This window comes from Microcaecilia unicolor, chromosome 9 (assembly GCF_901765095.1).
Source record: "Microcaecilia unicolor chromosome 9, aMicUni1.1, whole genome shotgun sequence".
Classification (NCBI taxonomy): Eukaryota; Metazoa; Chordata; class Amphibia; order Gymnophiona; family Siphonopidae; genus Microcaecilia; species Microcaecilia unicolor.
The window spans coordinates 221,282,089-221,298,819 of record NC_044039.1 but is presented as its reverse complement, the minus strand read 5'-3'; the positions used below and the strand labels follow the sequence as shown (position 1 = coordinate 221,298,819).

Sequence of the window (16,731 nt, the reverse complement as noted above, 5' to 3'; positions counted from 1 at the left end):
CCGCTGCTGACGTTCTCTCTGTTCGTTTCCTTCCGCTTGGAAAGCGCTTGCGCAGCTCAGGCTCCTCCTCCTTTCACCTCTGCGCCTGCCCAGTGGCAGTCGCGCGGTACAACCTTGCCCTTTGAAGGAAAGCCGGTGCTGGATGGGGTCGATGGCGGCGCAGGCCCGGAGGTTGTTCGAGTTGTTTGTGGCGCGGGTGCCGTGGACTTTGTCAGCAAGTGAGTCACTGTGGGGGGAGAGGGGGGAATAGACGTCCTGGTGTGGCCTTGGCCCACTCGGGTCTCGCGTGACAATGCAGAGTGGTGCAGGACTTGGTCAGGGAGCAGAACCTTTCCTGTTTAGTAATAAATTAGGATCTACAACATCAAACGTACTCGGTAGATCAAATTGCGCCATGGATGGCTCTAAAATTTTTAGCACGCGCTAAAACGGTTTGCGCACCTATACCCTCATGATCAAAAGCAATCCCGGCACTAGAGGCTGTTAGCACCATACTAGCACCAGCGTTTGCTGTCGCCCCATGAGTAGAGCCCTCAAGCGCCTGAAACAACGCGCTCGAGGGCTCTTTGCGCAAGTAGCATGCTGATGCATGCTAAACAGGGCTCAGTGCATTCATCACCAATGATCAGCGGCCAGCGCGCCAAAATTTGGGTCGCTGGCTGCGGCAAACCCTACGCCACCTCCGAGCTGGCTTTAGGGTTTGCAGATTATTGGGAAGGAATGGTAAGCCCTGTCCAGCATGCAGTTGCATGCTGGCAGGCCCCCGTTCCTCCCCCCCTCCCAAAGCAAACCTGCCAACAGAGAGCCGGAGGTCCAGCGGACCTCTGTTCCCCCCGACGATCCCACCTCCTAGGTTCAGGGAGGGCTGGAGATCCGGTGGGTCTGCAGCCCCCCCAAACCCCCAGAAAATGGTCCCTGGTGGTCTAGTGGCCGCCGGCCACACCCCCTCCCACCCAGCGAGCAACGGGTGGGGGGGGGACTGGAGGTCTGGCGGACCTCCAGCCCACCCCAACTCCCCCCCCCCAGCGTTGTCCGACCAATCCCTGGTGGTCCAGCGTAAAGAACAACCCCCTCCCGGCCCCCCTACCTTAGTTGGAGGAGGGACGCAGCCTGCCTCCCTCCTATTCCTTGTGTTGATGCCGCCACAAAATGGCGGCGCCCAGCCCCGCCCAGTGTATCCTCCTCGTGGTTAGTGCAGACAACAGCCTCATTGCTGGAGCTGCATTGCACTAATCTCGGCTTCTTCGCGGAAAGGGTGTTCTGAGGACTGGGAGAGACAGCCACATTGCTTTCTTGTTTAAAAAAACAAAGTGCAAACAAGGAAAGCAGCTCTGTTTCCGACTAAGCTGATCTTGTGCAGCCTTTCCTGCGGTAGGACCGGGAGATTAGCAGCTGTCTTTCCTTCCCTTCACGGGGGTTTCCTGTATGATTAAAAAAAAATAATAAAACCAGGCTCGCATCATGGCGGAAGAGCTCCAGCGCTGAACTGTGTGTCAGAGAAGAGGTCTCACGGTGGCTGGAGTCTGTAAGTTTTGTACTGCCACACCGTCATGTTAGAGCAGTAGCCTGTCTCATTGGAGCGGCCTGCTTCTGTTCCGATGCAGTTTCAGAGTTTTCTTTGCTGGCCATGGCTGCCCAGGGGGGAGTTCCTGCAGGGGCATTCCCTCCTGAATTTGTGTTGCAGATGTATCGGGTCTTTCTTTTACGCAAATTGACTCCCTCTTCAGCACTTCCTTCTGATGAGTCAGGGAGGCTTAGTTCTTCTGTCAAACAGCCTAGGCTTTCCTGGAATCTGGAGGAAGATAATGCTTCGGACACGGATCCTGATATGCCCTTCCTTGAGGAAGATGTTTTCATACGGAAACTCTTTGCTCAGTCATAGTAGCCGTTTGGTCAGGGAAGTTTTGACAGCACTAGACTTTAATGGAGGCCTATCTATACATTGCCATTCATCCGCACCACCAGTATTTCCTTCGGTTTGCAATTTTGGGCAAGCATTATCAGTTTTGAGCTCTGCCTTTTAGCCTTGCTGTGGCTCCTTGTACTTTCAAGAAGGTCATGGTTGTGGTGGCAGTGGCTCTCAGGAAAGAGAGCATTCTAGTATATCCTTACCTGGATGATTGGTTGATCAGGACAGAGTCGTATCAAGAGAGTGTGGACTTGGGTGGTCCAGTTCCTACAGCCCCTTGATTGGGTAGTGAACCCTTTCAAGAGTCGCTTGGTTACCAGCTCAGACTCCCACCTATTTTGGAATCTCCTTTGATATGCTACAAGGACGAGTGTTTCTTCCATAGAACAGGCTTTTTCTAACTTCAGGATCAGGTATGTGCACTCCTGCTGAAAGCTGTGCAGTGTATGAGGGACTATCTTACGTACATAAGTATTGCCATACTGAGAAAGATCAAAGGTCCATCAAGCCCAGCATCCCGTTTCCAACAGTGGCCAATCCAGTTCACAATATACCTGGCAAGATCCCAAAAAAAGTACAAAACATTTTATACTGCTTATCCCAGAAATAGTGGATTTTTCCCAAGTCCATTCAATAACGGTCTATGGACTTTTCCTTTAGGAAGCCGCCCAAACCTTTTTTAAACTCTGCTAAGCTAACCGCCTTTACCACATTCTTTGGCAACTAGAGTTTAATTACACGTGCTGGGATCCATGGCGGCGACAATAGAAGTAGTTCCTTGGGCCAGAACACACATGAAGTCCCCTGCAGAAGTCCCCTTTGCCCCCTTGGTCTCCACAGGTGGATTCTCTGACTGCCAACTTGCTACTCTGAGCTCTGGAACACGGGAGCCTCCGTTGGTGGCTCTGGACAGCCAGTCTGACAAGGTGGTTCCTCTGGATCTGCCTCAGTGGATAATAGTGACAACCGATGCCAGTCTCGGGGGCTGGGGAGCTCACTGTCAAGGGCACCTTGTGCAAGGCCTTTGGAACCGGGAAGAAGTGCACTCCTCGATCAGTCTATTGGAAGCCAGAGCAATTTGGTTGGCGTTAGAAGCATTTCATCATCTTCTCGAAAGCAAACCATGTGCACCCTCTTTGACAGTGTGACGGCAATAGCAAGGAGGGACCAGGAGTCATCTGTTGGTACAGAAATCTGCTTTTCTCATGAGTTGGGCAAAACACCATCTTTAGGGGCTGTCGGCGTCTCATGTGGCGGGACCGACAGATGTTCAAGTAGACTTTCTCAGTTGCCACACTCTGGACCCCGGGGAATGGGTACTCGGTGCATCAGCATTTCAAGCCGTTCGCAATTGCTGGGGAATTCTGGTCGTAGATCTTATGGTGACAAATCTCATTGCCAAAGTGCTGTGGTTTTTCAGTCAAAGGATCACAAGGCGGAGGGCATAGATGCTCTCCAGCCTTGGCCATCAGGACGTTTTTCCTCTGTGGCCCCTTCTAGGATGCCTCATGTAGAGGATCAAGGTACACAAGGGTTTGGTAATCTTGGTAGCTCTGGATTGGCCCTGCAGGCCTTGGTATACTGATCTCATCCATCCTTTTAAACAGCCTAAAGAGTGTGCATGGATGCTGCACTTAATCAGAGAAAGTAGACGACTTAACGGCAAGCACTGGTCTGGCTTTAGCCCAAGTCCCTGATGAAAGTTCTGGTGAAACCCGCGGAGTCGGGCATTTCCAGAGGAAGCCAAGTTTTGTAAAACACAGTGGTGGACAAGAGTGAAGCAGCAAGTTAAGTAATATAGCTTATCTAGTAGAGAACGTTAAGAGATAAGTTCACGTTATGAATTAATTTTGAGCACTGGTTTAGAGGCTATAGCACATAAAATTAGAGTGACCCGATGAAAGAAATGCTAGACCACTAGGCATTGAAAACATACTGCCTTTAATAGTGGTTTTTTGACTGAGGGCACTCTGAAATCGAACCAATAACAAAGTATATAAAAAAGAAACAAGAAAAATATTGACACAACTAATTGTGATTAGCCTCACTTATATTTTGGCATTTCTAGTCTTGGTTTTAGTAGTTTATGTTAACATTGGCTCTTGAAAGGGCATGGTTGACAAAGAGAAGTTACTTGGAGAATGTAATTGTTGTGATTCTTTGTTCACGGCGTTGTTCCACTTCTCTGAATTATATTGAAACTTGGTTTGTGTTTGAGTCTTGGTGTGCCGATTGGACCGTTTCTCTGTTTTGAGCTTAAGTGGCTCAGATCTTAGATTTTGTTTTGCAGCATGGTTTTGACAAAGGCTTGACGCTTGCTTCTCTTAAAGTGCAGATTGCAGCTCTGTCTTGTTTTCTTGGCCGCATCAAAGGGAAGTCCTTAGCTAGTCACCTAGATGTTGTTCGTTTTCTGCGGGGAGTGAGTCTGATCCGTCCTCCTCGATCCGTGTTTCCTTCTTGGGATCTCAATTTTGGTTCTTTTGGTCCTTACTAGGCCTCCTTTTGAGCCTTTGTTGGCTTGTTCCCTTAAAGATTTGATGCGCAAGACGGTATTTTTGGTAGCCATGGCCGCTGAAATGCAAGCATTTTCCTGCAGGTCTTCTTTCCTAGAGTTATTGAAAGAGCGGGTCATCTTATGTCCTGTCCTTCCTTTCTTCGGTCTTGTTGCAATTTTATTTATTTAGATTTTGCTCACATGTAACATAGTAAGTGATGGCAGAAAAAGACCTGTATGGTCCATCCAGTCTGCTCAACAAGATAAACTCATATGTGCTACTTTATATGTATACCTGACCTTGATTTGTGTCTGCCATTTTCAGGGCACAGACTGTAGAAGTCTGGCCAGCACTAGCCCCGCCTCCTAACCACTGGTGCTGCCACCCAATTTCTGCTAAGGTTCTGAGGATCCATTTCTTCTGAACAGGATTCCTTTATGTTTATACCACGCTTTGTTGAAATCTGTTACTGTTATCTCCACCACCTCCCGCGGGAGGGCATTCCAAGTATCCAAGTTTTTCAGTAGTAGCTCAAGATGAGTTACACTTGGGTACATTCAGGTACACTGGGTATTTCTCTGTTCCTGGAGGGCTCACAATCTAAGTTTGTACCTGAGGCAACGGAGGGTTAAGTGACTTGCCCAAGATCACAAGGACATCAGTGGGATTTAAAACAGGCACCTCTGGATGTCAAGACCAGTGCTCTAACCACTAGGCGACTTCATTTAAACCAGTGCTAGGTTCTTTATCCGGTTCAGAACAACAGCGACATTTATATAAACTGGATGGATGTCGGGCAAGTTATCAAACAGTATTTGCAGGTTATGGATGAATTTAGATGATCGGATCATCTTTTTTTTTTCTGCTTCTTGGAGGCGTCCACAGAGGTCTGGTGGCGTCTAAACCTACCATTTCTAGGTAGCTTGAGGAGACAATTGCTTCTGCGTATCTTCTTTCGGGTAAATCTGTTCCAGAAGGAGTGAACACATTTCTACTCAGGGGACAGGCAGCATCGTGGGCTGAGTGCTTCTTAGTGCCTCCTTTGGAGATCTGTAAGGTGGCGACGTGGTCTTTTTTTTTTGTTTGTTTTGCATTTTTTCTAAACGTTACAGGATTGATGTCCAGTGTTGTCAGGAGGTGGTGTTCGGTGTGACTGTGCTTATGGTGGGGTTATTAGAGTCCCTCCCTTGAATGGATTTCTCTGTTACTTTCCATGAGCAGGGATCTGTACTGAGACTGGTGCTATTTAACATATTTATAAACGATATGGAAATCGGAACGACAAGTGAGGTGATCAAATTTGCAGATGATACAAAACTATTCAAGGTTGTTAAAACAGCGCTGACAGTGCCAACTTTGAAGAGATCATGCAGGGCGGTTTTAGATGCTGGTTAGTTGCAAATCTGGCAGTATTATGTCCAGCACAAGCATAATGCTTGTTCAAAATTTCAAGTCCGTATCTTTGTTTGCATGGAAGTTGTTGCAGTCTGAATATTGGTCCAAATATGTTCCGATGAGTCGCGACCAATTTTGATGCACACTTTGAGTCAACTTGTTGGCTGGATTTTGCATCCATAATGTTAAAATGTATTTCATCGGAATTAGTATCAAAAACTGTACAGGATTTGAATTTTTTAGCCATTCTTATAAATGTGTTTGGATTTTATTAGACCCCAAAAATGGCATTTTGGTAAATGTTGCGCGCTCATGGACTGACAACCTTTCAGAAAAGGGGGTCTAGATCTGCAACTATTGCAGTTAGAGACCTCAAATTTTTGGAAACTTCATTTAACACCTGACTCGCGCAACAGATAAAATTTGAACAAAATTGGAGAACATGATGGTGGAAACTTTTTTTTAATTTTAGACCTCTTGGCATGGAATGATTCTATAGTGGAATTAGAAAAGGTTCAAAGAACAACCAAAATAATAAAAGGGATGGAACTCCTCGTATGAGGCAAGGCTAAAGAGGTTAAGGCTCTTCAGCTTGGAAAAGAGACAGATGATTGGAGTTATGATTGAGGTCTACAAAATCCTGAGTGGTGTAGAACGAGTAGAAGTAAATCGATTTTTTTTTTTTTTTTACTCGTTCCAAAAGTACAAAGACTAGGGGACATTCGAGGAAGTTACACAGAAATACTAAATAGGAGAAATATTTTTTCAATCAATGAATAGTTAAGCTCTGGAACTCTTTGCTGGAGGATGTGGTAACAGCGGTAGCGTATCTGGGTCTAAAAAATGTTTGAATAAATTCTTGGAAGAAAAGTCCATAGTCTGCTATTGAGACAGACATGGGAAGCAACTGCTTGCCCTGGGATTTGTAGTATGGAGTGTTGTCATGATTTGCGTTTCTGCCAGGTACTTGTGACCTGGCTTGGCCACTGTTTGGAAAACAGGATTCTGGGCTAGATGGATCATTGGTTTGACCCAGTATGGCTACTCTTATGTTCTTATCAGTCATTTTCTGGGCTGGTTTGGAGGGACGCTAAGGAAGGAGAAATTAGTTCTTACCTGATAATTTGCTTTCCTTTAGTCCCTCCAGAACGGCCCAGACCCCTCCCGCTGATGTGGTATCCTGTTGTATTAATTTTTGGTTCGTCGTTTCAGATTCTTTGTTTCCTGTAGAGCTGCTTCGGGCATTTGTGATTTATCTACTGTTTAAAGAAACATAACAAAAACAACTCTCCAGAGACACGTTATTCAAGGTTGACTATTAGCTACGAGTGTCTCTATGCATCATTTGAGTGGCTGTTTAGGTTCATCCGGTTGCACAGACTTTACTCTTTCTGGGTTTTCTATCTTGCTTTGTAAAGATAATATTGAATCTATCTCTTGCTAGCCAGGGCTCTTATTGGCTCTCACAAGAGTCAGAGTTCTCGGTCTCCACCAGCTGGAAGGCGTACACAACCCATCAGTCATTTTCTGGGCTGGTCCGGAGGAACTAAAGGACAGCAAATTAGCAGGTAAGAACTAATTTAAACCAGTCTAAATGAAATGTTGCAAGCACTGTAACCTTTGAGCATCTCCGTCTTAATCTCTTAATTGCTTTTGGTTGTATGTCCTGTTTGTTTGACTACACCTGTAAGCTGTAGGGCAGGGGTGTCCAAGTTTTTCAACAGTGGGCTGCATGATCATAAATCCATGTGTGCAGGCTACATGGGATGTTTTAACCTGTGACAGCAGGATTTATACTCGTCACAATCTGTGACTCTCTTCTGAAAATTGTGGCTTCATATCCACCAAATAGCTCTGCAACACTTTAAATCGTGTGTGATAGCTGGTTAAGTATAACATTCTTTGCTAAGAATCTCAAGTGGGCTGCATTTTGCCTGCCCCTGTTAGGGAGTATGGATTCTCTGCTGCGCTGCATCCATCTAATGTGTGCTATACAAATCATTGTTTTCTATACATAAGACAGTTGCGTTGATTGTTGTTGTCTGGGTCTTGCCATGTCTGAGTAAGTAGAACCTTCATTGTTTCTATACATAAGACAGTTGTGTTGATTGTTGTTGTCTGGGTCTTGCCATGTCTGAGTAAGTAGAACCTTCATTGTTTCTATACATAAGACAGTTGTGTTGATTGTTGTTGTCTGGGTCTTGCCATGTCTGAGTAAGTAGAACCTGCGTTTCAGCTATCGTGCTATGGCACTTCAGGGTATGCTGTGAGGTCTGCCACAGCACGATGGCTGAAACGTGGGTTCTACTTACTCGGCAAGATCCAGACAACAGCAACAATAATGATGCCAACCGTGGAAGCTTAAGAGGACAGTTGTGTTGTTTGTTTTTTATTTGTCTGTAGAAGTGAGGGGAGGGGGGTGGGAGTTAAGGGTAAGAGATTTTTTATATACTGCCTTTCTGTGGTACAATCAAAACATTCAAGTACTTTCTCTGTCCCTAGTGGGGTTACAATCTGTGGAATCTTAGTGGAGATTGGGTGGCGATGCCGGTAGTACAGATCGCCTCTTGAGAGATATTGAGGCTCATTTTCAATTACAACGTTATATAGGTTACTGTATTATGTTGTGAAGTCTGTGCTTTGAAAATGAGCACCATAGTCTCACTAAAAGGCTGGGGGTGGGGCTTGGCAGCCTTTTGCACTTTAGATTTTATCTTTTACCGTCCACTGTTTTTCTAGTATTACTGATCGACTTATTCTTTCTTCCCCCCACAGAGGAAATGAGAGAATACTTTTCTCAGTTTGGGACTGTTAAGAAATGTGTCCTGCCGTTTGTGAGTATTCATACTCAGTACATACTGATAAGTTTAGCTGCCTTCTTATGAACTACTTATGTTTGAAGAATTAGGTTCATCTGGGGACATAAGTGCACAGCTTTTTATGTTGTAATGTGCTTGAATTCTCTTTGAGGTTAAGGGTTTTACTATTTTGTTTTCCTCTTTGTACCTCTGCATGTTAGGTGAACTTAGGATTGAAAAGACCTTTCTGGTGGTGGCAGGTATCTTACCTCTGCCCTGGATGTCTAAGCCAGTTGTCTAGCTCTGGTATTGCCACTGTAACTGAAGAGATGCTACTCACAACAGATGCAAAACTGAGTTCCATGGGGGCAGGCGGATGAAAATTTCAGTCTGATAGTCATAAGAGGGCTGAAAGGAAGATTTACAAAAGGAACATATCTGCAAAGGTGCAATTCTGGAACCTGAAATAGACACACCAGTAACTTAGCCTTCCTTTAACATTATAGCTTAGACAATTGAACCCTATTTCCATTACTTAATGGATATAGGAGGTGGCCATAATTCACTCCTAAGTCCAAGACGCTACACGTGTCAACCCTTTTCTCACATGAGCACGCGGTTTTGGAATACACTGCCACGCAACTTAAGAATGATCCACGAGCAAGCTTCCTTCCGCAGATTATTGAAGACCCATCTTTTTGAAAAAATTTACAGAAAGAGCCAAAACACATAAAGTCCACACTTACTGTTCATTAATGCATCATACATCCACTTCTGAACTCTCATCCCCCGTAATCTCACATGACTCATACCTTTACTCACAGAAATATGTATACCATATGTTTTTATGCCTTAATATTGCCCTCTAAGCTCCCATTGTCTCCTTCCAATGTTTCAATGTTTGTGTTCCATTGTTACATCCCTTAACGACACTTCGATTGTCTCGCATAACTCTGCACAATGTAATCCATAACCAATTTGTAACAAATTGTATTTCCATCATTCATTTCATATTGTAAGCCACACTGAACCCGCAAAAAGGTGGGAAAATGTGGGATACAAATGCAATAAATAAATAAGTCTGCAGTGTTTTATGGGCTACTTGTATCAGAGTACTGCTGGCATGGAACAGTTACCTAAGAAGAGCTTTCAGAAAAACAAGGTGAAATTAGGCTGTACCTGCTAATTTTCTTTCCTTTAGGCCCTCCAGACGCAGATGTGTGGGTTAGACATGCCTGCCACATGTAAGCCGCATTGAGCCTGCCATGAGTGGGAAAGCGCGGGGTACAAATGTAACAAAAAATAAAATAAAAATAAATACCAGCAGATGGAGACTAAGAACACTTGACTTTGAGATTTGTACAAGAATGCTGTGCAGCCTCGCTTAGCCAGTATTTCCATAATAAAGCAAGATGAAGAACCATAATCCATAACCCACGTTGGCTGTTCCTCTGTCTCCACACTTAGCTTTCTCATTTATGCTCTAGTTTTTGTTTTTCCATAAACAATCTCGGCAACAAACCATCAGAACCAATATACACGATACAGTTAGTTGTACCATATGAGTCTTCTATAATTTGTCTTCAACAGGTAGTCACAACAGCACTGCCCCCCCCACCCACCCACGAGAACTGAAAACCCAGGGAAGGTTCTGGACCAGCCTGTAGGGCCTAAAGAAAAGAAAATTAGCAGGTATGGTCTAATTTCTCCTTTATCAGCCCTCCCCCAGATCGGTCCAGATGCACATGTGTAGGAAATAAAGCAATGAGAGCTACAGATGGGACCCTCAGAGGCCAAAGGACAACACTGCTGCCCCAAAGGCCATTTCCTGCCTTGCTTGCACGAATAGACGATAATGCTAGCCACACTGCTGCCTGACAGATATCCTGCGGTGAAATCAGATTGCTGTCTGCCCGCAAAGCAGCAACCCCCTTCATGAAGTGCATTCAGAGAGCTTGTGGCAAATATAAGCCAAAGCAATAGCTTCCTTCAGCCGATGAGAAGCTGTTGCTTCTTTATTGTGATCCCCCCCACAAAAGAACATACGAATGATAAGAGTGTCAAATTTCCTCCATACTCCTCAAATATTCCAGCAAATATGACAGACATTGCTGCTGGTAATCACATTTTTCATTCTCCAAGACTGGAAGGGAAATGGATTGATTTCACATGAAAAACTGAAACCACCTTTGGAAGAAAAGATAGCCGCAGGTGAACTCTTTCAGTGGACAATAGAAAAAAGGGTTCTCTCGACCCAAGGCCTGCAACTCTGAAATCCTATGAGATGAAGAAATCGCGACTAAAAAGGTTGACGATCACGTCCTTTAATGTATACTGAGATAAGGGCTGAAATGGAGATGCCGCCAAGACTGACAGAACTAGATTCAATTCCCACTGGGGCACCACCAGATGACTGGGAGGCCAAATAAGCTTAAGAAAATGTACCACATCCAGAAGGCAAGCTAAGGAGTTCCCCCAAACTGGTCCCTGGAAACATGCCAAGGCTGCCTCCTGCACCTTCAGAGAGGCTAAGGCCAAATATTTGTCAAGACTGCCCTGCAGAAACTCCAGGATCTCCACAACTGAGGCATGCAAAAGAAGATAATTTTTCTCTTGGCACCAACCTTCAAAAATACACCAAACCTTGATGTAGGTCAGAAGAGGTGGAGCGTCTACATTACTGTAACATCTTAGCTCTCACTCTGGAAGAATAACCTCTGTTCCACAGCCTTGTCCTCTCAAAGCCCAGGCCGTAAAAGAGAACAGAGCAGGGTCTGGCATCTTGACGACCCTGCCACAAGAGGTCCTGCATTTCCTGGAGCCACAGCAGAGTGTCCTCCGCGAGACAAACCAGATCTCCATTCCAAGGTCTGCAAGGCTAATCCGTGGCCACTAGACTGGCATGACTGTGCGTTGGATGACATGACCCATTAGAGGCCATGGAGGAAATGGGTATAGCGGCTCGCTGAATCAAGGTGTTAGTGCCCTCCGCCAGTGCCTTCCTCCTACAACTGAAGTGTGGCACTTGAGCATTGACCATTGTTGCCATGAGATCATCACCGAATGCCCCCAGGCATGCGCTATGTATGCAAAGGCCTCCGGGTTCAGATGCCATTGGCCGGGGGTCCAGCGTGTGCCTGCTCAGATAATGTGCCTGCATTTTGTTGACTTTGGCTGCATGAGTTGCTGAGAGATTCTGGAGATACAACTCTGACCAGTCCACCAGCGCTGTCACTTCTTCTGCTTCGTGTCTGCTTCTGACCCCCCCCCCCCCCCCAATCAATTGACATATATGCAACCATGGTTTTATTGTCAGAGAGCACCCGTACTGTGACTTTCCTTTGAGAATCTTCTGGAAGGATTCCAGTGCTAGTCTGCCCAGGTCCTCCAGCCAGTTGATTGACCACTAAACCTACTTCAGCCATTGATTCTGTGCCACCTGTCCAAGACAGTGTGTTCCCCAGCCCCCGAGACTGGCAGCCATGGTGACAGTGGTCCACTTTGGCAATTTGAGACTTACTCCCTGCTGCAAGTTGAAACATTGGAGCCACCACTGCAGAGATACCTGGCCAGAAATGGTATTCAATGCTGACAAGTCAGATAAACAATCAAATCTCTGTAAACCTGGAAGATGTAATGGACCAATTTGACAAATTGAAGAGTAGAAAATCATCAGGACTGGATGGTATACATCCCAGAGTATTGATAGAATTGAAAAATGAACTTGCAGAACTATTGTTAGTAATATGTAATTTATCTTTAAAATCAAGCATGGAACCAGAAGATTGGAGGGTGGCCAATGTAAAGCCAATGTTTAAAAAGGGTTCCAGAGGTGATCCGGGAAATTACAGACCAGTGAGCCTGATGTCAGTGCCAGGCAAAATGGTAGAGACTGTTTTACAGCATGGATTAATGAGACAAAACCAACATGGATTTAGTGAAGGGAAATCTTGTCTCACCAATCTACTCCATTTCTTTGAAGGGGTGAATGAACATGTGGATAAAGGTGAGCCGGTTGATATTCAGAAGACGTTTGACAAAGTATCTCATGAAAGACTCCAGAGGAAATTGGAGAGTCATGGAATAGGAGGTAGTGTCCTATTGTGGATTAAAAACTGGTTAAAAGAAAACAGAGAGTAGGGTTAAATGGTCAGTATTATCAATGGAGAAGGGTAGTTAGTAGGGTTCCCCAGGGGACTGTGCTTGGACCGCTGCTTTTTAACATATTTATAAATGACCTAGAGATGGGAGTAACCAGTGAGGTAATTAAATTTGCTGATGACACAAAGTTATTAAATTGTAAGAGGACTGTGAAAATTGCAAGACGACTTTACGAGACTGGGAGACTGGGCATCCAGATGGCCGATGATGTTTAATGTGAGCAAGTACAAAGTGATGCATATGGGAAAAAGGTACTCAAGCTATATCTAGGTAATGCACTGTTCCATGTCCTGCCACCGACCAGGAAAAGGATCCAGTTGTCATTGTTGACAATACTTTGAAACCCTCTGCTGAGTGTGTTGCAGCGGCAAAGAAAGCAAACAGAATGTTAGGCATTATTAGGAAAGCAATGGAAAATAAAAACGAGGATGTCATAATGCCTTTGTATCGCTTCATGGTTCAACCGCACCTTGAATAGTTTGTGCAGTTCTGGTCACCATATCTCAAAAAAGATATGGTGGCATTAAAAGGGCGACGAAAATGATACTGGGGCTGGGATGACTTCCTTATGCGGAAAGGCTGAAACGGCTTGGGCTCTTCAGCTTGGAGAAAAGACGGCCGAGGGGAGATATAGAGGTATATAAAATACTAAGTGGAGTAGAACGGGTATATGTGAATTGCTTGTTTACTCTTTCAAAAAATAGTAGGACTAGGGGGCATGCAATGAAGCTACAAAGTAGTACATTTAAAATGGATGAGAAGAGATCACGTGACGCCATGACCAGGAGCGGTTGTTGAAACCTCCGCTCCGGCTAGCTTACCCACCCAACCCTCAAAATCTAGGAAATCGCCCCAGTAAAAAATCAAGAGACGCCTTAACCCGCAAGAAGAAGGGAAGAGAGTTAAATCGGCGCTACTCACAGAAGAATACATGGCGGCGAAAAGCGTTCGCCGGGACAAAGAAAAGACGCGGGCCGGCGAGGAAAAAATGGCGGCGCCGGCGAGCCCGGCCGCGTCGGCCTTAAGCTCCGTGTGGGTAGCGGAGGTGGCGGCGGAAGTGACGGCCGCTATGGAGCCTTTGTTGGATCGACGATTGGGGCCCATCGACAGCAAAATAACGCTAGTCCAGGAGCACCTGGGACAGCTTACCAAAGAATTAGCGGAATACCAGCAACGTCATGGAGCTCTCGAGGATAGAGTGCACAAAATGGAGGAGGAAAATACTAAGCTTAAAACCATGGTGGAAAGCTATGAAGGAAAGCTTGAAGACCTCGAGAATAGGTCAAGGAGAAACAACTTAAGATTTGTGGGCCTGCCTGAGGCTTTGGAGACTGTAAATCTGCGGGTATTCATGGAAAAATGGTTGCCAGAACAACTACAACTCCCAGAAGACCTGGGAACTCTCCAGGTAGAGAGAGCACATCGAGTGGGGCCTAAGTCTGTGGAAAATACACGTCCAAGAGTGGTGATCTGCCGCATCTTAAACTTTGCGCATAAAGAGGCAATACTGCAAGCTTTGAGGAAAGATCAGGAGCTGCAATATGGGAACAAAAAAATTTTATGTTTCCAGGATTACTCTGCTGCGGTGGCGATGCAGAGAAGGAAATTTTCCCCTATCTGTACAAAACTTTTTGAAAAGAAAATTCGATTTGCACTGCAATATCCAGCCAAACTAAGAGTCACCTATCAAGCGGTCACACAGGTTTATACAACGACCGAACAAGCCCAAGCTTTTTTGAATTCTGTGGAACATCGCTGACTGAGAGGTTAAATGGAGGATCAACAGATATCTATTGGAAGATGGGATAGAGGAGCACATGGATTAAACATAATGGATTACAAAAAGTTAATGAGATTTGGAAGATGTTAAGCCCCAATTGTTGGACGGAGTTGATGGTTCGACAGGACTATGGCCACAAGAGGGAGCTGAGGAGATCTAACACGACAACCAGAATCCCTTGGGCACGTGCTGTAGAATGGAACGAGCAGAAGTCTGAGATTATTGAAGAGAATGCCACAGAGAATTGAGGGATAACCTTTACATCAAAGAAGAGAGGCGATTTTGACAGAGTGGCTGGGAGTACTACCAGAGTGATAATACTGAAGACTGTTATGGGACCATTCTTGCAGAGGGCTGCAGAGGACTTTCGTTACAGACCAGAGAGACAGCTTGAGAACTCTGGAATAAGGTTTTTTGAAGTTTGATAAAAATGTGTTTTGGTTTGTTTTTCCTTTTTAGACTAACTGGAAAAGTTGCATAATCAAAATAGAGATATAATGAAGAGAGGAAGGAGAGGGGAAGTATTTGTGCCAATTGGTCTGCGAGAGGGGAGGGGGGTAAGAGGTGTTAAACGTGATGGTCTCATTGAGAGACTGGGGTTTAGAGGAAGGGAAGTTGGGGGTTAAGGGGATAGTTAGGTACTATAAAGGGGAAGAGGGGGGATCTGGGGGATGGGGGGGGATGGAGACCTGGAAGATACGACTAGTGGGGTTTGAGAATACATTAAAATGGCTAGGAACAATGTTTGAGGAGGGGTGGAGGCTGGGACATCCCTCTTCTATGAATAAATGGTATACATCTTATGATCAGATTTTCTATGTGATCTGGGTCCACTAAAAATAGTTACATGGAATGTGGGAGGGACCTCATCCCCAATTAAACGTTCAAAAATTTTACAACACTTGCAAAGACATAAAGTCGATATAGCCCTCCTTCAGGAAACCCATCTATCGGCTGGGGAACATGCTAAATTGCGAACTTGGTGGGTGGGGGAGTGTGTATCTGCGGCGGCACAAGGGAAGAAAGGGGGGGTTGCCATCCTGTTTCGAAAAGGAATAGTGGACAAGGTGGAGGTAAATATCACAGATCCAGAGGGTAGATTCCTGCTATGTGAAGCTCATGTGCAGCGTCAGACTATATTGTTTGGCAATGTATATGCTCCGAACCAATATGATCGGAAGTTCTATAGGATGATCATTTCGCGTTTGATAATGAGTAAATCTTTACCCATAATAATAGGGGGAGACTTTAACATGGTGATGGACCCCTTGATTGACAGCACTGGGGCTAGGAGGAATGAGTTTAGACAGGAGTCTCGGGGGCTGCCTAATCTTTGTCATCAGGTGGGGCTAGTGGATGTCTGGAGGACTTTCAATCCGCAGGGGAGAGATTATACACACCTCTCGAGGGCGCACGGCACTCAAGCTCGAATTGATTATTTGTTGATTTCAGAACGGATGTTCAATTCAGTGAAGGCATCTGCAATAGGAGCGGATGTGATATCGGATCATGCCTGGGTGGAGATGAGTTGGGCGCCTCGGGAGGAGAGGGGAGGAGCACGGAAATGGGTATTCCCCGCAGAGCTATATCGGGATCAGGGTTTCAAGGCCTCTATACATCAGAGTTGGCGAGATTATAAAGCACATAATGCAATACACACTGAAGACCCGGTTCTGTACTGGGAGGCGGCTAAGGCAGTATTTCGAGGAGAAGTCATTAGCTACATGGCTCACAAACATAAAACCAGAAATAGAGAGATATTGAGGTTAAGCCAATTAATATGTAAAGCTCGGAGAAGATATGGGCAACAGGCCTCTATTGAGAATAGACAACACTTAATGCTCTTGCAGACTAAATTAAATGAAATACTTCATTATAAAGCAGTTAAATCACAAATTTATTATAAATATCAATTATATAAACATGGGAATAAATGTGGTCGTTTGATGGCGCGCTTGATTGCAAACAAACAGGGTAAAACCAGGATTTTGGCTATGAAGAAGAGGCAGGGAGAACGAGTCCACACGGACAAGGAAATCAGTGAGAGTTTCTATCAATATTATAAAAAATTATACGAGGCACCGCCGGATGATGGTCTGACGAGTGACTCCTATTTAGAACAGATGGGATTACCAACATTATCCCCTCTAGAAGCACAACAACTTAATATTCCCATTACATCAGACGAGGTGT

At 45.2% G+C, this 16,731-nt stretch overlaps 1 protein-coding gene across 1 annotated transcript in view; it reads left to right on the top strand.

Moving 5' to 3' along the window:
- The first annotated feature begins 71 nt into the window (after nt 1–71).
- Nucleotides 72–16,731, top strand: part of SLIRP (SRA stem-loop interacting RNA binding protein) — a 33,960-nt gene continuing 17,300 nt past the window's right edge. Inside the window, exons 1-2 of the mRNA XM_030214060.1 lie at nt 72–218; nt 8,575–8,633. Of these exons, the coding sequence (XP_030069920.1) occupies nt 143–218; nt 8,575–8,633 (135 nt within the window). The 5' untranslated portion in view covers nt 72–142. The remainder of the gene's footprint in view (nt 219–8,574; nt 8,634–16,731) is intronic.